Source organism: Gymnodraco acuticeps, unplaced genomic scaffold (genome assembly GCF_902827175.1).
Source record: "Gymnodraco acuticeps unplaced genomic scaffold, fGymAcu1.1, whole genome shotgun sequence".
Lineage (NCBI taxonomy): Eukaryota > Metazoa > Chordata > Actinopteri > Perciformes > Bathydraconidae > Gymnodraco > Gymnodraco acuticeps.
This window is the reverse complement of record NW_022990125.1, coordinates 3,600,661-3,617,701: the sequence shown is the minus strand read 5'-3', so window position 1 is coordinate 3,617,701 and position 17,041 is coordinate 3,600,661. Positions and strand designations below refer to the sequence as shown.

General features: G+C 39.3%; 1 protein-coding gene across 1 annotated transcript; it reads right to left on the bottom strand.

The window, feature by feature from the left end:
* Positions 1 to 1,062: 1,062 nt before the first annotated feature.
* Positions 1,063 to 2,428, bottom strand: LOC117546460 (C-C motif chemokine 21-like). Its single transcript, XM_034216701.1, has 4 exons — positions 2,251 to 2,428; positions 1,935 to 2,049; positions 1,668 to 1,780; positions 1,063 to 1,556 (listed from the first exon to the last, which is right to left on the bottom strand). Exons 1-3 carry the CDS (start codon positions 2,309 to 2,311, stop codon positions 1,672 to 1,674), a joined length of 285 nt encoding a protein of 94 aa, XP_034072592.1. The 5' UTR covers positions 2,312 to 2,428; the 3' UTR covers positions 1,063 to 1,556; positions 1,668 to 1,671.
* Positions 2,429 to 17,041: the final 14,613 nt, after the last annotated feature.

Below are 17,041 nucleotides of genomic sequence, written 5' to 3'. Positions count from 1 at the left end.
AAAGAAGTTTTAATGTAAATCTTGATGATTTTACTTCCTCCTCTGCTCCTCTCCTGTACGGGGTACCCCAAGGCTCAATTCTTGGGCCGATTTTATTTTCCCTGTACCTGCTCCCCCTGGGCGCTATCCTTAAAAAATATGGCGTCTCATTTCATTTTTATCCAGATGACTCGCAAATCTACATGCCCCTGAAAATAAATGACCCAAACCCTCAGCAACGTCTGTCTGACTGTCTGCAGGACATCAGAGCCTGGATGGCCTTGAACTTTTTAAAATGCAATGAAAAAAAGACAGATGTGATAATATTTGGACCCAGTGGTGGCCCCAATGCCCCGCCTGTGCTGGATTCTCTTGTCCCATAGCTTCAAAAGTTGAACATTGCTCAACTTTCGTCGCGAGCAACTCGAGCAACTCTACGCTTCGCTCCCACAATGCAGTTCGGCGAAACGTGACGTCACCCCATTCAAAGTGAATGGGCAGAAGCGTTGAAGCTTCAACGCACGCCGCCGTGTGGACGGGCCGTCCAGGTTAGACTTGCTCCAACTCCGCCTGTTTTTAAATCTCCTTTAAAAACCCACTTATTTTCCCTTGCATTTACAGGCCAGGTGACATTTGTGCTTTTACATTTGGGTTTTGATCTTACTAGTGTTTTGTATTGTTTGTACGTCATGTATGAGAGTTTCTCAGTCTGTGGCTTTTGATCTGGTTTCAATGTCTCGTGTTTTACATTTGTTTCATGTCCTGTCTGTTTTTTATGTATTTATGCTATGTTTTTATACACTTGTTGATGTAGAGCATTTTGTTCAACTCTGTTGTTTTTAAATGTGCTATAGAAATAAAACGGATTGGATTGGATGAAGTATAAATACACGCCTTAGTTGAACCCAGGCCATCTGGGTAAAGAAATTGATCTCATCCCTGCTTAACGACCAGCATCATGACAAACATTTGAAGTAATTAACACATTGCTTATATAAATGTTTGTCTATTTTAATAATTGTTATATTAACTCTAGTGGATGCAGTTAGGTGATGTGTGTTAGAGAAAGAAATCCACTAAAAGTTACAATATATCAACATTTATTGAGAAACTTTTTTGAAACATAAATCTACATTTTATACATGGTCATACTAAAATACACTTTAAATCCAACTTATTATAAAATATAAACACATCTTGACAAACATAATTTAGGGACATTATCCTCAGGCACCGTACAGTCTTATGGTTGAAACAAAACGAACAATTGTACATTTCACTCAATAGATAATAAAAAATAAATGAAAAACATTCATTCACAAATGTATTTAGACCGCATTCACCACAAATGAGAGGACAAATATCAAGAACTGTACATGTAGCTACTGGATTCACTGGCATGATGAGGGGATGATTCCTCAAAGATATTAAAGATAAGATCTTCTCAAACGGTTTGATCTACTAAAGTACGAGACTGAAGCCAAATGGAGAGGATTCTGCCGTCTTCTGCCCTCAGTTAAGAGTCGGCCCTTTTCGTTTGTCAGCAGCCTTTTCCCACAGTCCACTCCTCTCTACACCTGCAGAAAGAAAGAATTTCAAATCAAACTCTTTGTAAAAAAAGGTGCAATAGGCCTTCACAGAGGTGCAATCATTATGTTTAAAGTTCAGCGAGAGAATATAGAATGTACCTGATTAGTGATGTCTTTGATGTTTCTGATTCAGCTGTCTAATGTAACTCTTCACCCAGGCTTTATCGTTGGGATGGGGGACGCAGAGGGTTTTTCCAACTTTTGAAACAAACCTGGAAAAGCAGATGAGAGACACAGAGGTGAGAACACTAAACAGAACGCTGAAAAAAACACACAAAATAGGAGAAACCAGCTCCTGTAAAATCACAGAGCATCTCATCAAATGACTTGATTTTGCCACTAAATGCATACAAATATTTTACATACACAGTAGCGCTGATGGAGCATCCTTGTCCAGCATCCTGAATGGTGTAGCTTTGGAGGATTTGGAGCGGCAAACGCTTCTCAGCAACCTTGATACAGCAGTCTTGGGCAATCTGGGCTGGAAGAACACAGAGAAACAAATTCATCAGGAGAGCACATGTGCAAATTAAAGGAAAGTGTCCATAGACCTGGGGCTTTATCGATTGAACCTAAGTTGCAGGAGAGTACAGCCGGTGAACAAACATGCTCCTTACAGTCACTGTCAAAGCATTCTGAAATACGAATCTATTTTACTGCTAATGCAAAGAATGTGTCTTACCTGATGCAAACCCAACGCAGATGACACCCAGCAAGAGGAGAAGTGCAATTCGAGAGGCCATGTCTCTGTTTCTTCGCAGGTCTGAGCTCAGGTTGGTTCTTCAGGGAGTCTCTTCAGGAGTGCAGAGGTGTTGCTGTGAGGAGGAGAGCTACAGGTGTATTTATACAAGTCTGTGGCGAAAGTGAAAGTGTGATCGATGACGGGAAACGGGAGAAAGTTGGCAACCATTTCCTCTACACTCCTCTCTCTTTTGTTTCTTGCCAGAATTTTCCAACGTGTCTTTTCAGATGCTGCCCTGAGGCAGACCTTTATCAGTTCATTTGTATTCCATGAGAAATACCTTCCATACTTCATGCAACCCAGACATGCGTTATAGTTAGACAATCCATTAATAAGCACAAGCATAAATCAGCAAATACTGTATATTTTCAATATGACTTTTTTTGCAATCCAACAAACTGCAAACATTCCTGTGTTTCCCTTTAACATGTCCTCTAGCAGGGAAAAAGACCTTCACATTTAAAGTACAGTACATGCATGCTGAATTGGCCAAATTGGGGCCCTATGCGAAAAGTTGTCCAGAGGTGACCTGTCCTGTTTTTTATTTTTTTATTCTTTGTTGTATGTCGTTGTATGTCATGCAACATGATAGTCGGTTAAATTCTGTTTGTCTTGAAATGCCCTGCCAGGATTATTGTTAAAATAAAATAAAATGATTATTCAATATATATATCTAATACTAGCCTGAGGCTTGCTAGTACAGATTTAGTTGTTGTTATCTGTCCTATAAGCACATCTGAAGAGAGGGATACAGTTGAATTGAAGTGGAAGGAAGTGGATGGTAAACTGTAAACCAAGATAACCAAACTTTATCTTAATATGTCTTTATCTTGTCTCTTCAGTTATAATCCCACATTTGATTTCAAAGTGGTGACAGTGCGGTTTGGGCATTTTTTATTAGATGCATTCAGTAAGCACCACTTATGCTTGTCTGTGTGGGTGTTTTTGCATGTGTGAGCATGCATCCAAATACTGAATACAATCTAACAGTGTGGGAGTTGTTGAGGAAAAGGAGATATTTTTTCCTGCCAGAGGCGTGGGTTTTGTAGAGTGATGCAACTGAGGACATTTTGAGGCATGTGTGGATAAACTTGTTGGACAGGATGTTTTGACCATTAATTTGTTTTGATTTATTACCAGTTATTGTCTATTCCCACTGCTTAGGCAAAAAACTATATCCATTTATTAAAGGAGTGGTTACAAACTATAGGAACCACAAACTTTGTCCAGCAACTTTAATGTTTTGGTTTTCTCTCACTGTTTTTAAAGCGTTTTCAAATATTGTAGTCATCAGAGATTACTCAAAATGAGTAAAATGATATTTCCACTGTTTATTTCAGACTATTTAGCAGCTAAGAACTCAATACAATTCCTTGTATCTTAAACCTATAACATGTGACACTACAGATTCTACATTAATATGATGGCATCCATTTATAAAGTGTGGTCTCCACCAAAAACGAAAACAAAATAAATAGAGGATGAATGTTGGCCATTTGTTCACCAAGTGGACAGAAACAGGACCCCGAATGAATACTAATGTGGCTAAGTATCTGCAGGTTATAAAGGGGGGAAAACATGTTTTGAACAGAAGCAGTACATCTTGGAGTTCTCATTATGTACAATTATTTATTTGCAAACTGGGTGGTGATTATGTTTACCACTTATAATTTGACTTTTTAACATGCTCATTGGGATTTTTACTGTGCTTAATATTTTTTGCCACATTTAAAGGCCAGTGTGAGTTCATGGTTTTGGTCAATGCATCCACTGTGTTCATGGGGAAGTGAAATTAAATGCCAGAGAAATGGCTCAAAGTTCAAATAGCCTCTGTTATGCTTGTTTCAAAGAACAAAGGAGTTGTTTATTGTCATAGTGGCCCAGCATATTGAATAATTTGTGTGGAAAACAGTGAGAACGTGAGCTACAAAATACAAACCTTCCTAACCACTAGAGGTTCGCATTGTAAATACTAAGGAGAGATTAAATTGCACATCCTAAAGTTACCTGAAAACCAAGCAATAATTTCAAAGTTGCTCTGCCTGGCAGAAGCTCTTTAGCAGTTTAGTATCAAATGCTGGGATCACCACTATACAGGTGGTGTAATAAGGACATGGATAATGTTAAGCCCGAGCCTGTTTTTCAGGTCTCAGGCTCGAAAATGACATTCCCAGAACAAATTACCATTTCCTCCCTTCTAAAAGGGTTAAATTAATAATCTTTTTTCTCAAAGCAAGGTTACACCTGTGAGTTGGATGTAGAAGTATCAGAATCAATATAGATGTTTTTATTTTAAAGTCAATTCAGATTGAACACAGTAAAAAAATGTAAATTATTGTGTCCGTCCAAAAAGAAAAAATTACTTATAGTGAAAACCACCCTTGAATGATGGGATGGTAGACTAAAAGCTTTAGGAATCCAAACTACAACATATAATAAGTACCCTGTATCAAGATTGATGCAAAACAAGTGAAATGTGACCTTTTTAGAGAGATTTAGCAACAAAAAAACACTTCTGGGGTCATTTGGGTGGATTTGACCTATCTCTGGCCCCCCTTGCTCGATTTTACTGATTGACATCTCTTTTTAACCGTCAGAGCCAATGGAATCGAGGGGAACTGCCACATACTCCTTATTTGGTAATGTGTGTGTGTGAGACTGACTGACGTATAGCCAAAACCGGAAGCTGCGATAACTCTGGTAGCTACCATTAGCAGCTAACTTTTACTCTCCGATTTTTCATAAAAATGGAATTATGGATTATAAAAAAAATGATTCCACAGAAACATTATCAACCTATGGATTAACCGATTCAGCCGCGTTTTTTCTCGTTTTAATGCCATTGAACACGTCTTTTGATCAGATTGATAGCTAAGGTGAGACGATCTCCCGTAAAAGCTACGTAAAGGTACGTGTTGTGATGTCTGTGTTTGCTTCCCCTGTCGCGAGTTTGGATCACTCAGTGATGATACTATACCTAAATATTCTGTGGAACCTCAGCTTTAATCGGATATCTTGTATGTGCAGCTACGATAAGTAATAAGGGTATATTTTATCTTGAGTTCTGTGCCAAAGTGCGTTAGCATTTTTCGCTCAGGGGTCATTTCGATGCTTCTTATGACACTTGTGTTTTGTTTTGGTAAAAAGGGTTTGTATCGTCAGTTAGCTGAGATTATTCCCGTTAATCTGGTATAACACATTAATAGGTTCTTAAATATTAAGATCCTCTGAGACAGTGTTGGGTAAGAAAAAAAAAAAGTACCCGCCGAGGGGGACCTTGGGGTTTAACAGGTGATAACATGGGGGGCCAGATGGTTTGTTACAAAGAGCCATCTGAAAAATCAAGTCATTGGAAACTGAACAGGCCAGGCACTTTAAAAAAAGACTTGGCAGCCGCATATAACTGATTCTATTGCAGCATTTAGGCTAATCTTGGAAAGAGCTGCAATTGGCGTTTTTAACAAACACCAATGCCAACCTGATTGGTCCAAACCATGGTGGTTTGGACACATACGTATAACTTGAAGCATATCAAGCTTTGATAGGGTTAGGGTTAGTGTTAACCCTTGAGTTTGACACCCCTGTGTAGATAGAGCGTATTGATGTGAAACTGGATGTTTCAGAGCGAAACTAAGTGAACGCTTCAGTAGAAGCATATTCAGTAACTTTAGTTTGAAGTGACCTATTTTCGGCTCTGTTCCTATAAAAGAGTTGTGATCTTGTTTCAGCCAAAGTTTCACAGATGATTCTGGTTTAGAGCCACAGTTTGGAGTTCCATGATTACAGTTTGTTTACTTTGTAGTGTTAAAGAATAAAAAAGATGGCAATCATCCTCATGCTTCATGCACATAAATGGAGTTGTTGCCAACAGCTGTTAACATTGACAAATTGTACAGTATAAATTATATTTATATTGTAAAAAAACTGCGTAAATATGTGTATATTGCGAAGTGGTATTTAGTTTTTGTATTTACAGGAGTGGTATTCCTCAACAATGATATTACAGTGTATTTTGAAGTAGGGGTCTACCAGGTGCTGTGGTGGTTGAACAGTCTGAATGCTGCAGGAAGGAAGGGCCTGCACTCCTAAAGGCCTCAGTCTCCTCCGCAGACACAGTTGTGTGTTCTTCTGCGTCTCTTTACAATCAGTTTGTGTTTTTTTGCATCCATTTATATTTGTGAGTCTTTATATGTCCTTTGTTGTAGTTTGTGTGTCTTTGTAGTCATTGTAGCTCTCTCTGAGCAACATTTTGGCCAGCGGGACCCATGACACGCTTGGCCTGTGCCTGCTAGGGATGTTTAGTAATCCATCCATGGGTCTAAAATACAACACTTGTAGATGGTTAGATTACTCTATCAGCAACTTTGGAGGGCCCTGTTCCAGTTGAACAATGCCAATACATGTTATCAGTTTGCAGAAGTTAAAAACAAATGTTAGTGTAAAATTGGTGCCTCCTGCACCAGGAGGTAGAGGCATGTATTTCTGTCTGCCACGGGGTATTTTTGACATTGAAGTAATACATTTTAAATACACTTGTGAATGTGTTAAATGTCTTTTTTTCGATGTAAAGAAGGGCAAAAATACACAACTTCAAACCATTGTTTAAGTCAAATAAATGTTCACTTTTTACCCTATTTAGATTCAAGTTGATGAAAAAAAATCGAAATTTAAAGTAAAATATGGTTAAAATATATTTACTTGGCTAGATCTGGTAGCCAAGTAAAATAAAAAATAAAAAATATGCTGTAGCCTAACGGTTTTATTGATTTGCTATATACATAGGAAGTGAGAAATAGAAACTTAAGGCAGACTATTATTTCTTGGAATGAGCAACAATGGATGAGCTCTTTCCCCAACTGCCAAAATAAGGTCGATTTCCAAGTCTGACATGCATGATATGATAATTGAGTAATTATTGTATCCTCCATGATGGAAACTATCCAGGCCAAACCCTAAACAACACAATGGATTCAGCTGATGATTATACTCAAGAGGATTGCAAAATGTCTGGAGTCACTATTTTCCACTAGGATCAAAGTCTAACCAGAGTGATACACTTCAGTTTGCTCTTCAAAGACAATGAATCAGTCATGCGACACCTAAACGGTTAACCTTCCAAGAACATCTATCATAAAACTACTGATGTATGACACCAAAGTATCACTTTCACTGGCTGAGGTCGCTGTGGTTTGTGGTTTATACTGCTCAAAACAACACAACACCCACACAGTGGCTTTGATTGGTGTGTGTTGCATGTGTCAAAGGAGATCTGCTGTCACCTAGTGCCCCTTAATTGATATTGCAATTGTATTAGTCAAATTATCACCACAAGATTCAAGATTTAAAGATTCAAAGGCTTATTGTCATAACATATACAAAACTAAGGAGTAATAATGTAATGTATGACAAACTTAGATCGCAGGTTCCTCAACAGTGCAATTTACAAGATATAAAAACATATATATAAAAAACAACAATACAAATAGTGCAAGCTCAGGTGTTTAATAGTCTTATGGCCTGTGGGATGAAGCTGTCCCTGAGTCTGGTGGTTTTAGTCCTGATGCTGCGGTAACGCCTGCCAGACGGCAGCAGACAGAACAGTTTGTGGCTGGGGTGATGGGGGTCTTTGATAATCCTGAGGTTTTTCTTCCTGAGCCGCTGGGAGTAGAGGTCCTCTATGGATGGCAGCTCCGTCCTGGTGATGTGCTGTGCAGTTTTTTACCAGCCTCTGTAGAGCCTTACGGTTGAGGGCGGTGTAACTGTCCGTACCAGGCCGTGATGCAGCCAGTCAGGATGCTCTCTATGGTGCACCTGTAGAAGCCGTATTCTCTCTGCTGCTTCCTGTAATCCACAATCAGCTCCTTGGTTCCTTGGAACACAATAAGTCATTTAGGCCTATATTGTAAATAAACCTAGCAAACTAGAAAGAACTGTATTTAAACATCTATTATATATATATTATATGAACAATCTTTATGTTGCCTCAAAATAAAATAAACATATTTATTAAATGAAATAATGGAAATAATAAACAAGTATTACATATGGAGTGTGGACTGCTACTTGGAGAGGTCCCAGTTCACCTCCTGAGCCCTTGAGCAAGGCATCGGAAACCCTCCCTCAAGATAAGTAAAAGAAAAATAGCAATAAAATATGCAACCTATAAAAAGGATTAGCCAGAACCCAAAAACAGTTTTCCTCAAAGTTGATGGCAACCTATACAATGGAAGAACAATCAACATTAGCCTACTATAAATTAATGCAACATTTAATGAGTAAAAACTAAATTCTATAATGAATATAAAAGAGCAATTGTCATTCTAGGAGATTGAACCTAACCTTAAACTCGCAATGCATCACATTTTATTATTTACATTAAATAAAAGAGAGAAAAGAGTGTAAATATAATATTAAAATGTTTAATTGAATGAATTACAGTTACTTTAATCCGGTAGATTTCCCCATACAATTACATTTGCCTCGGTGTTTTGGGCACATGACAAATAAGAGCAAATAAAAGATAAACGAAAAAGGGTTTACTTTTAATGTTTTTTAAAATAAGGTGTGTTCTTGCTTTCTTCCAACAGATGTCAGGTTTGCCTTTCAGATGCGGCCTCAGCTGTACTGGGCTGAGAGGAGGATGCTGTGAGGAAGAAAATTCTACCCTGGGACTAGCTTGGTTTATTTGGATGTTTGGAAATGGCTACCAGGAGGAAGGAGAGGAAGCAGTGACCACTTTGGGAGTAAAGCATCGTTTGTGACATATGGATATGCAAGGAGTGCCAAACGTAACTGAGATATTGGGGGGTTATCATCGACTTTCTAGCCCAAGGATATTGATGTTTACAGGTAAGTGGATAGCGGATACACAGTTGTCTCCTGGATCGGGTAGCTAGCACTGCGCTGCTAGCATGCGAGTTAGCTAACATAGGCAGGAATGTGCATCTTACCGAGGTTGGTTTCCAACTACAGCAGCAATAAAGCTAATGTTAGTATGTCAGCAGTAACGCAACACACAATACGTATCCAGTTGTAATATTAAAACACAAACTCAGTTATTCACTTGCTCTTTATTTATTAAAGGCCAGCGTCACCGTTTAGCTTGACAGTTGTCGTTCAGATGCTAGTCCGATCAGCTGGTCTTTAGCTAACTGATGCTAGTGTAAGCTAACATAGCTGGAATCGTCTCGCTTATACATTACAGGTTTGCAGCTGTATTGTGTTGCCATTAACTTTATGCACCCTACTGTGCCTGAAAATGATTGAAAAAAAACTGTCAATGGAATACACACGAGGACAAAACAAAAACAGACTCTCCGTCTGTGGCGTTGGCTAAATGTATTACTCAACATTATATTATGGGCTAAGCAGGGTTGTTGTAAGGTTACGACTGGCTAGTCATAGCCAAGGGGCTGCTGGTATCAAAGTCGCAATGACTGGCATATTAAGCGCATTTACCATCGGCCTCATTTCGTGCCTAAAGACTCTGCTGTGATGTGCAACTTAAAGTCACCTGTGTGTGCCCAGCGGTCAGTGCATTGTTCCTGATTACATGGATGACTGCCCGGCTGCCTTTACAGTCACTTAACCACCCAGCAGCTCAGTCTTGGTTGCAGGATGGGGCTAAATGTGTACTTTGGTGCATCTAATGTTATCAAAAACATGTGCCATGCCCTGGCCGTGTTTACTGTGTCCCTTGGCAGCACATGCGATGAACTACGCCTGACAGATTGCCTTAAAAAAAAGAAGGTGTTTTGCTTCTGCATGTTTTAACCTTGCTAGGTTTTGTTCAACTATAAACAAAAGACAAAAACACATGTGTTAATAAGAATATCAAAGAAAATGGGAATGTCTAACGAAAAGACAGAATAACATGGTGAAATATGGTAAAGCATGCTTTTGGTATTTGTGCAATCCAGGCATTGCTGTTAGCTTCCTACATGGTGTAAGCTATGAGCCAAGTGCATGAAGGAAAAGCATCCAGTCTCAACCTTTTTTTTAAATAAGAGACAGAAGACTCAGCCAAACTTAACATTTACCTGCTTTTCCTACCATTGTATGTGGACATTATCATGATTGAAGATGTTTATGGTCTGTACTCTGTAACCATTTGTTGAATGGGGTGAGACATGCTTTACTGCTACAACAGTTGTTGGTAACAATGACATCTTAGACATTAAATTACACCCATTTCAGTCACACTTAGTTGCAATGTCATAGATTTTACATGCAACTCAATTGTTGTACTGGTTGTCCCATCCTTTTTTTGATATACGCATTTAACTTACACGCACAATGACAATAATAATAATAATTTGTAAAGCAATTTCCTTCCAACAAGTTAAATAACAAGACCTTAAAAACATCTTTCACAACAGTAACTGAATATTATGAGCTTTAGGGGCATGGCACAATTGAGGTTTACTGAAGGGCTACTGCATTGTAAAAGCCTCATGCTGTTTTGTCTGTCCCAAAGAACAGGAATGAAAGGGTTTTAGAAGACACATTTAGGTAATGAAAACAGCACAATGACTACAGCCTTTAAACATATTCATAGTATTGACCAGGCTAGAAAGTCATTATTTTTCAAGAAGTGCAATTTTATTACGTTTTAAAATAGCCATTTACAGCCACTTTGACTTTATAATAAAAAAAAAAAATTAAAAACTTTTTCTAAATTCAACATTCACTTTCCTAAACCTTTAAAACAACATACATGTTGGGTGAGCAGGCTACACATATGTTTATCTTAAACAAACCTGAATAACCCAAGCCCTTTCTATATTAAATTGTGAGGGATGGGGAAGTTGTTAATCCATTTCAGTGCCATATGAACTAATAATAAGGCACGCCAACACCACCAAAAAGAAGAATCTAAGTAGATCTGGAAATGAATGGCAATGATCGCCAAAATAATTATCATTACAGTAAGTCTATTCAGACAGTCAACCATCTTTTGAAGTTAACTGGTCATCATTTAAATGTCCTAATCTAATAAGAAAACCTGATTAGGTTCAATAGCTGTTGGTGTGTGCAGCAGACATTACGTTTTATTTCTGAATACAGGGTTCTGTCTCTTTGCGTTGTAAGCAGCAAGCTTTGGATTTTATGTCCTACAGAAAATGGGACGTTTTAACAGAAGTTTAAGATAGCTTTGCTAAAATATTAAGCTTTCATTCAGAATAATGAGCATATCAATTGCACAGTATTGCCAATCTGTAGGGTTTTGAGGCAAATTAAAGATGTCACCGGTTGCTGGATTTCGTTATTAAAATAACCTATGCATAAATTATGGAAAACACCATATAAATGTTATTAATTCTAACCACCAATAGCTGTGAAATGCTTACCATTAGCAGATATGCACGTGTTGACAAGCTTGCCCAAAGTTAAAGCCCTCAGCTTTAGAATAAATGAACTGAACATCAAAACCAGAGCTATGTAACTCATTACAGTGTCATATTAGAAAACTGCCAATTGCTGATAGCTGACCTTTGGTGCCAGGTGATGTTATGGTTGTGTCTAGATGATAACCCTCAAATAGAAAAACTTGCCAAGGGCTCTCTAGAAACTTGCTTGGAGATTACTTATCTTAATCGAAACCATTTGTGTTCAATGCCTAACTTGGCCTATCGAAGAAAACAATTGTAATGGTGAAATGTACCAGCCACACTTTATTTTAATTCAACTTTTTTATTTATTTGGCTGTTGAGTAAAGCAAGTGACATTTTACAAGCATTTGGCTGGTTGCTAGTGTTACGTTTGCCTATGAGGCTATTCTTCCCCACTACAGAAATCAGCTGAGCGGTTCTTATTTTGCTGTGATTTATTGAGATGACTCAAACCCTGCCAAGAGTTGGTGTGAGGAAGTGAGGTCACAACTGTAGCCCCGGGTACTTACCTTATTCTGCTTTTTTCCCCTCTGTGTTTCAATGCTAACACGCATTGATACTGTGAAACTCACTAGGTTAGTCCTTTGGCTAGGTGTATACTCTCCTCGGCTAAAATAGGGTTGCTAACATTTGCGTACTGGATACAGCACTTATTGTTTCTACATCTAAAACTGTAGTTTCTTCGTTTTGCATGTCTTTCCTCCAGGGAAAAAGCTATTGTATTGTTTCATCATGTTTACCAGCTGCTTTGTATGAGTAATTGTGATTAAACATTGCCAAAGTTGTGTGATGAGTTAAACACAGTTACACAATATAATATGCCCTTGCTGACACTTTTATAGCCACCATCCAAACTAAATGATGCCCATAACTGAGGTTTGTGTTTTGAATTTAATTCCAACTAAGTGTTATCTGGAGTTACTTCTCAGCTTTAAAAGCTATTTGGATATTACATATGTAAAAGGGCTTGCTGCAAATAGAGGAATGTATCCAACCCATCACCTAGAAAGCAACAAAACATTTTGCAAACCTGATGACCTGTTCTAGCCTCATATTTTGACATAGAATGGCACACTTTTCTAAATTCTGTTCCCTAAGATGTTCATGTCAGGATAAGCCAGACCAGTGTAACGGATGATGCAGTGATGACAAATTGTGTACAACGGCCCCCCGGAAGTTAGCATCGGCAGGCGAGTAATGGACACAGAGTAATGTCCCCATTGGATTTCGGTATATTGCAGAAACATATGCCCTGTGGCCAACACAGATTGAACTCGTTTTTGTCACCAGGATAATCTATAGTATACATATAACACCCCTTTGTGATTTTTGAAGCGCAAATGCAGTCACCCCAATTAAAAAGCTAATGGTAGGCTAAAAACTAACTACGACGTCACCACTGCTAAATTAAAGGCAGATTCATGATGATGTTTAGTAGTCACATTTAGTCACTTTTTTGCATCTGACATTTTTGATGACTCCTAGAAGATTCGGACATTCACAAGTGAGGTGTTTGGTTTACGTAATTTATTTCGTAGAATAAAACGTGAACATCTCTACAGCTTGTTTTAAACACAGAGCTTATTTCAGGCATCTTAAATTGCTTATATTTTCAGACCAACTGTCTAAATTCCCAAAGATTATAGCATACTTTAAATTGTATTGAAACAGCACTAGCAAATGTAAGGTGGCACTATCTGAAACGTTAGCTGTTGTTGTCAATGATTGGGAACAAAAGTAAATATCAAGATTTCACAGAGTGCTGCGCCTGAGGCCAAATTGGAAAACACACCTTGAAGTCTGAACAAATACAAAGACAGTTTATTTTAAATCAACAGAGACTAATGTATAAGCAAAGATGACCTGCTGGGATTATATTTTGGCTTTGCATTTCCCTTTCTGTAGTGGGGATGGGAGCCTGTTTGTTATTGATTAGGTTTAGCCAGATAGCTGCATTAGAATCTTATGGATAAGCAGCACAAGGCCAATACTAATTCCCCCTTCATATGAGCTTTCTCAGGCCTTGTGAAAAGCATCTCATAGAAAGAGACTGTCTTAGTTGTGTGAGTGTGTGTGCATTTGTGTGTGGTGTCATGTCAGACACCAGACTTCAGTTGCACTTTACCGCTCGTCTTTGTTGAGAAGAAGCAGCGTGCAGTCATAAACCAAGACGGGATCATTCTTAATTAGCCCCCCGGGGAAATGGTCTGTACGTCATGAGAGCCAGAAAAGCGCTGAGAAGTTTAAGTACACACACATAATGTAGTACGCACATGTTCTGTGTTTGTGTGTACTGAACGTGTTTAATACAGTTTTTACTCGCTCAAGTTTTTGTGAGTTCATGCAGCCATTCTGTTCAATTCTGTATATTTTGGAACGTCAGAAAATCATGACAGATGGATATGGTTTTGGTCTCGTCGTGGGATTTGTAGAGAACAAAACACACCATTGTTATTCTTTTTTATCATTGTCTTTATGTATTACTTTTGCAGTATTAAATTAATTTAGAAAACTGCAGTTCATCCAGAAAGTGTCAACCTTTGGATGATATATTGTAGCATTTCCTACTTAATTTTCCTTCATGTGCATTAATGGACTGTGAGATGGGCCTGGAGAATCGGAGCGGTACTGCAGTCGCTTTACTGCAGTCGCTTTACTGCAGTCGCTTTACCGCACCGTTGTGACGAAAAGAGAGCTGAGCCAGAAGGCAAAGCTCTCTGTCTACCGGGCCATTTTCGTTCCACCCTCACCTATGGTCATGCGGATACAAGCGGCCGAGATGGGTTTTCTCCGCAGGGTGGCTGGCGTCTCCCTTAGGCAGTGGTTCCCAAAGTGGGGGGCGCGCCCCCCCCCTGGGGGGCTCAGAGGCATGACAGGAGGGGCGTGAGAGACCAGGAGAGAAAATGGTTATTAAAAAAAAAAATCATAATTTGAAAAATTATTGATTCGAAAATAATACAGTACAGTACTATTACGTCTGGGTCTCTGTGTTTCATTAAAGCTCGGCTCTGTGTGTGGCTGGAGCGAGCCATTTTGTGTGCGTGCGCGCGAGAGAGAGAGCGCACCGGTACCGGAGATCGTTGTTGTTAGCTTCTGGTGCTAGCGAGCTACGCTAACGGATATAAGGAGTTTTTTCAACAACAAAGTGTTGGGGGGGCCCGACTTTTTTTTCTTTGGAGAAGAAAAAAAAGTCGGGCCCCCCCAACACAAGTCAGGCTCAGTGGCGGCACCAGAGATTTATTTTGACAGAAAAAGTTTGAGAACCACTGCCCTTAGGGATAAGGTGAGAAGTTCGGTCATCCGGGAGGGACTCGGAGTTGAACCGCTCCTCCTTCGCGTCGAAAGGAGCCAGTTGAGGTGGTTCGGGCACCTAGTAAGGATGCCACCTGGGCGCCTCCCTAGGGAGGTGTTCCAGGCATGTCCAGCTGGGAAGAGACCAACGGGACCAGGTGGAGAGATTATATCTCTTCGCTGGCCTGGGAGCGCCTTGGGATCCCCCAGTCAGAGCTGGTTGATGTCGCCAGGGAAAAGAAAGTTTGGGGCTCTCTGCTGGAACTGCTACCCCCGCGACCCGACCACGGACAAGCGGGAGAAGATGGATTAAATGGAGTGTGTATTTTTGATATGTATTTGAGATGATTCTGTTCAAAATGAATCTGCTGAAATGGCTGATGTACTGTATTTCGTAAAGACTGTGATGCTACACTGGAAAGACTGAAGGAAATATATTTCCCCTGTAGGTTCATTGGCCTGGCACTAGATGGTATTTACCGTTAGGTTTCCGATCACGTGTGTGGTTTATGGTTATTAGTGTTGATCAACAAAAGTAGTTTACTGAATTACCCATGAACGAATAGAATTCTGCAGTCAATTTCGGATGTACCAAATAGAAAATGAACCCAATATTAATGATTAGAAGCAGACAACTTTGCATAATAAATGCAGATCAAGGCATAAAACACAAGTCAACAGTAGATCAAGTTCCTGAGAACCCATCATGCTCTCATAACACAACAGGTGTCCCTGGCTGCTGTAAAGCTTCGGACACTGCAGATTGTTTCACTTTCTCGTATATTGAACCTGGCCACTAGTGGTATGTTGAGTTGCAGATGATATAGAAGGCTTCATTCAGTGAAGGAGGAAGTTTCCACTTCCCCTGCTGGTCTCATTTCCTTATGGCCTTGTGTGCCCCTGCTGGAAACCACACTTCAATGTCTTTTAGTGAACCAGAAGACTCAGTGGTTTTAAGAAACTTCCACTAGAGTCTTGAATAGAGGATTTCTAAAGAGTTGCATGGGCTACTAATTCTGTAGGGCTGCCTGCAACTAATGTTTGTTTTTATTTTCAATTAATCTGACAATTACCATTTTGATTGGTCTGTTTGTCATCAGAAAATTGTGAAAAACATTAAAAAAAAATTAAAGTACCCCAGAATATTTAAATGACTTGATTAGTCCAACCAACCCAAAGATATTCAATGTATAACAAAGATTATACTAAATCAAAGAAATACAAACTGGAACCTGAGTATGTTTGGCCTTTTTTGATTGATTTATGGTAACAAAAAATCACAATTGTTCCAGATTCATTTTCTATCGATAATATTATTTTACTATCAATTTAAAGAGGCCCTATTATGCTTTTTGGGGTTTTCCATTTCCTGTAGTGTGTTTATATAGGTTTTTGTGAAAGGTCTGCAATTATGACAATGTAACGCAATTGTCTAATAGGAAACTAGATTGAAGCGATAACATTTTATGACGGCTATGTCTGTAAACCTGGAGGCCTACAATCACAAGGCGGTCATTATAGTTTTAAGCTAAGGAAAGGAGCTCAAGATAGATAAAATAGAATATATTTTACATCATCAAATTTGAACTCTTTCTGAAAACATTCAGTCAATATTAAAATGGTGGTCTTTTCCTGCAAATAATGTTGTTTATAATATGGAAATGATGCCTTAAGTCCCTATAAATATATTATTAAGAATGCTTTGTACTGTGCGTTATACTTGCCCCCCTCTTCTCCGGTCTAAATGGTATGGTCCTCGTGCTCTGATGGCTGTAGCCCCATCACCGTCCCCTTCCTTTCCTCTTCCTCCAAAGCCCTGTGCACCCCACCCGGTGTCAGGGGGGGATCAGCTGTGCCAGTCCCGGCAGGCCACACACACACACACACACACACACACACACACACACACACACACACACACACACACACACACACACACACACACACACACACACACACACACACACACTGGCTAGCTAGCGAACAAAGCCCATGGCACTGCCAATGAAGACAAGCCATGCCTCCTCCGTGCGTAGCCTCTCCTCTTT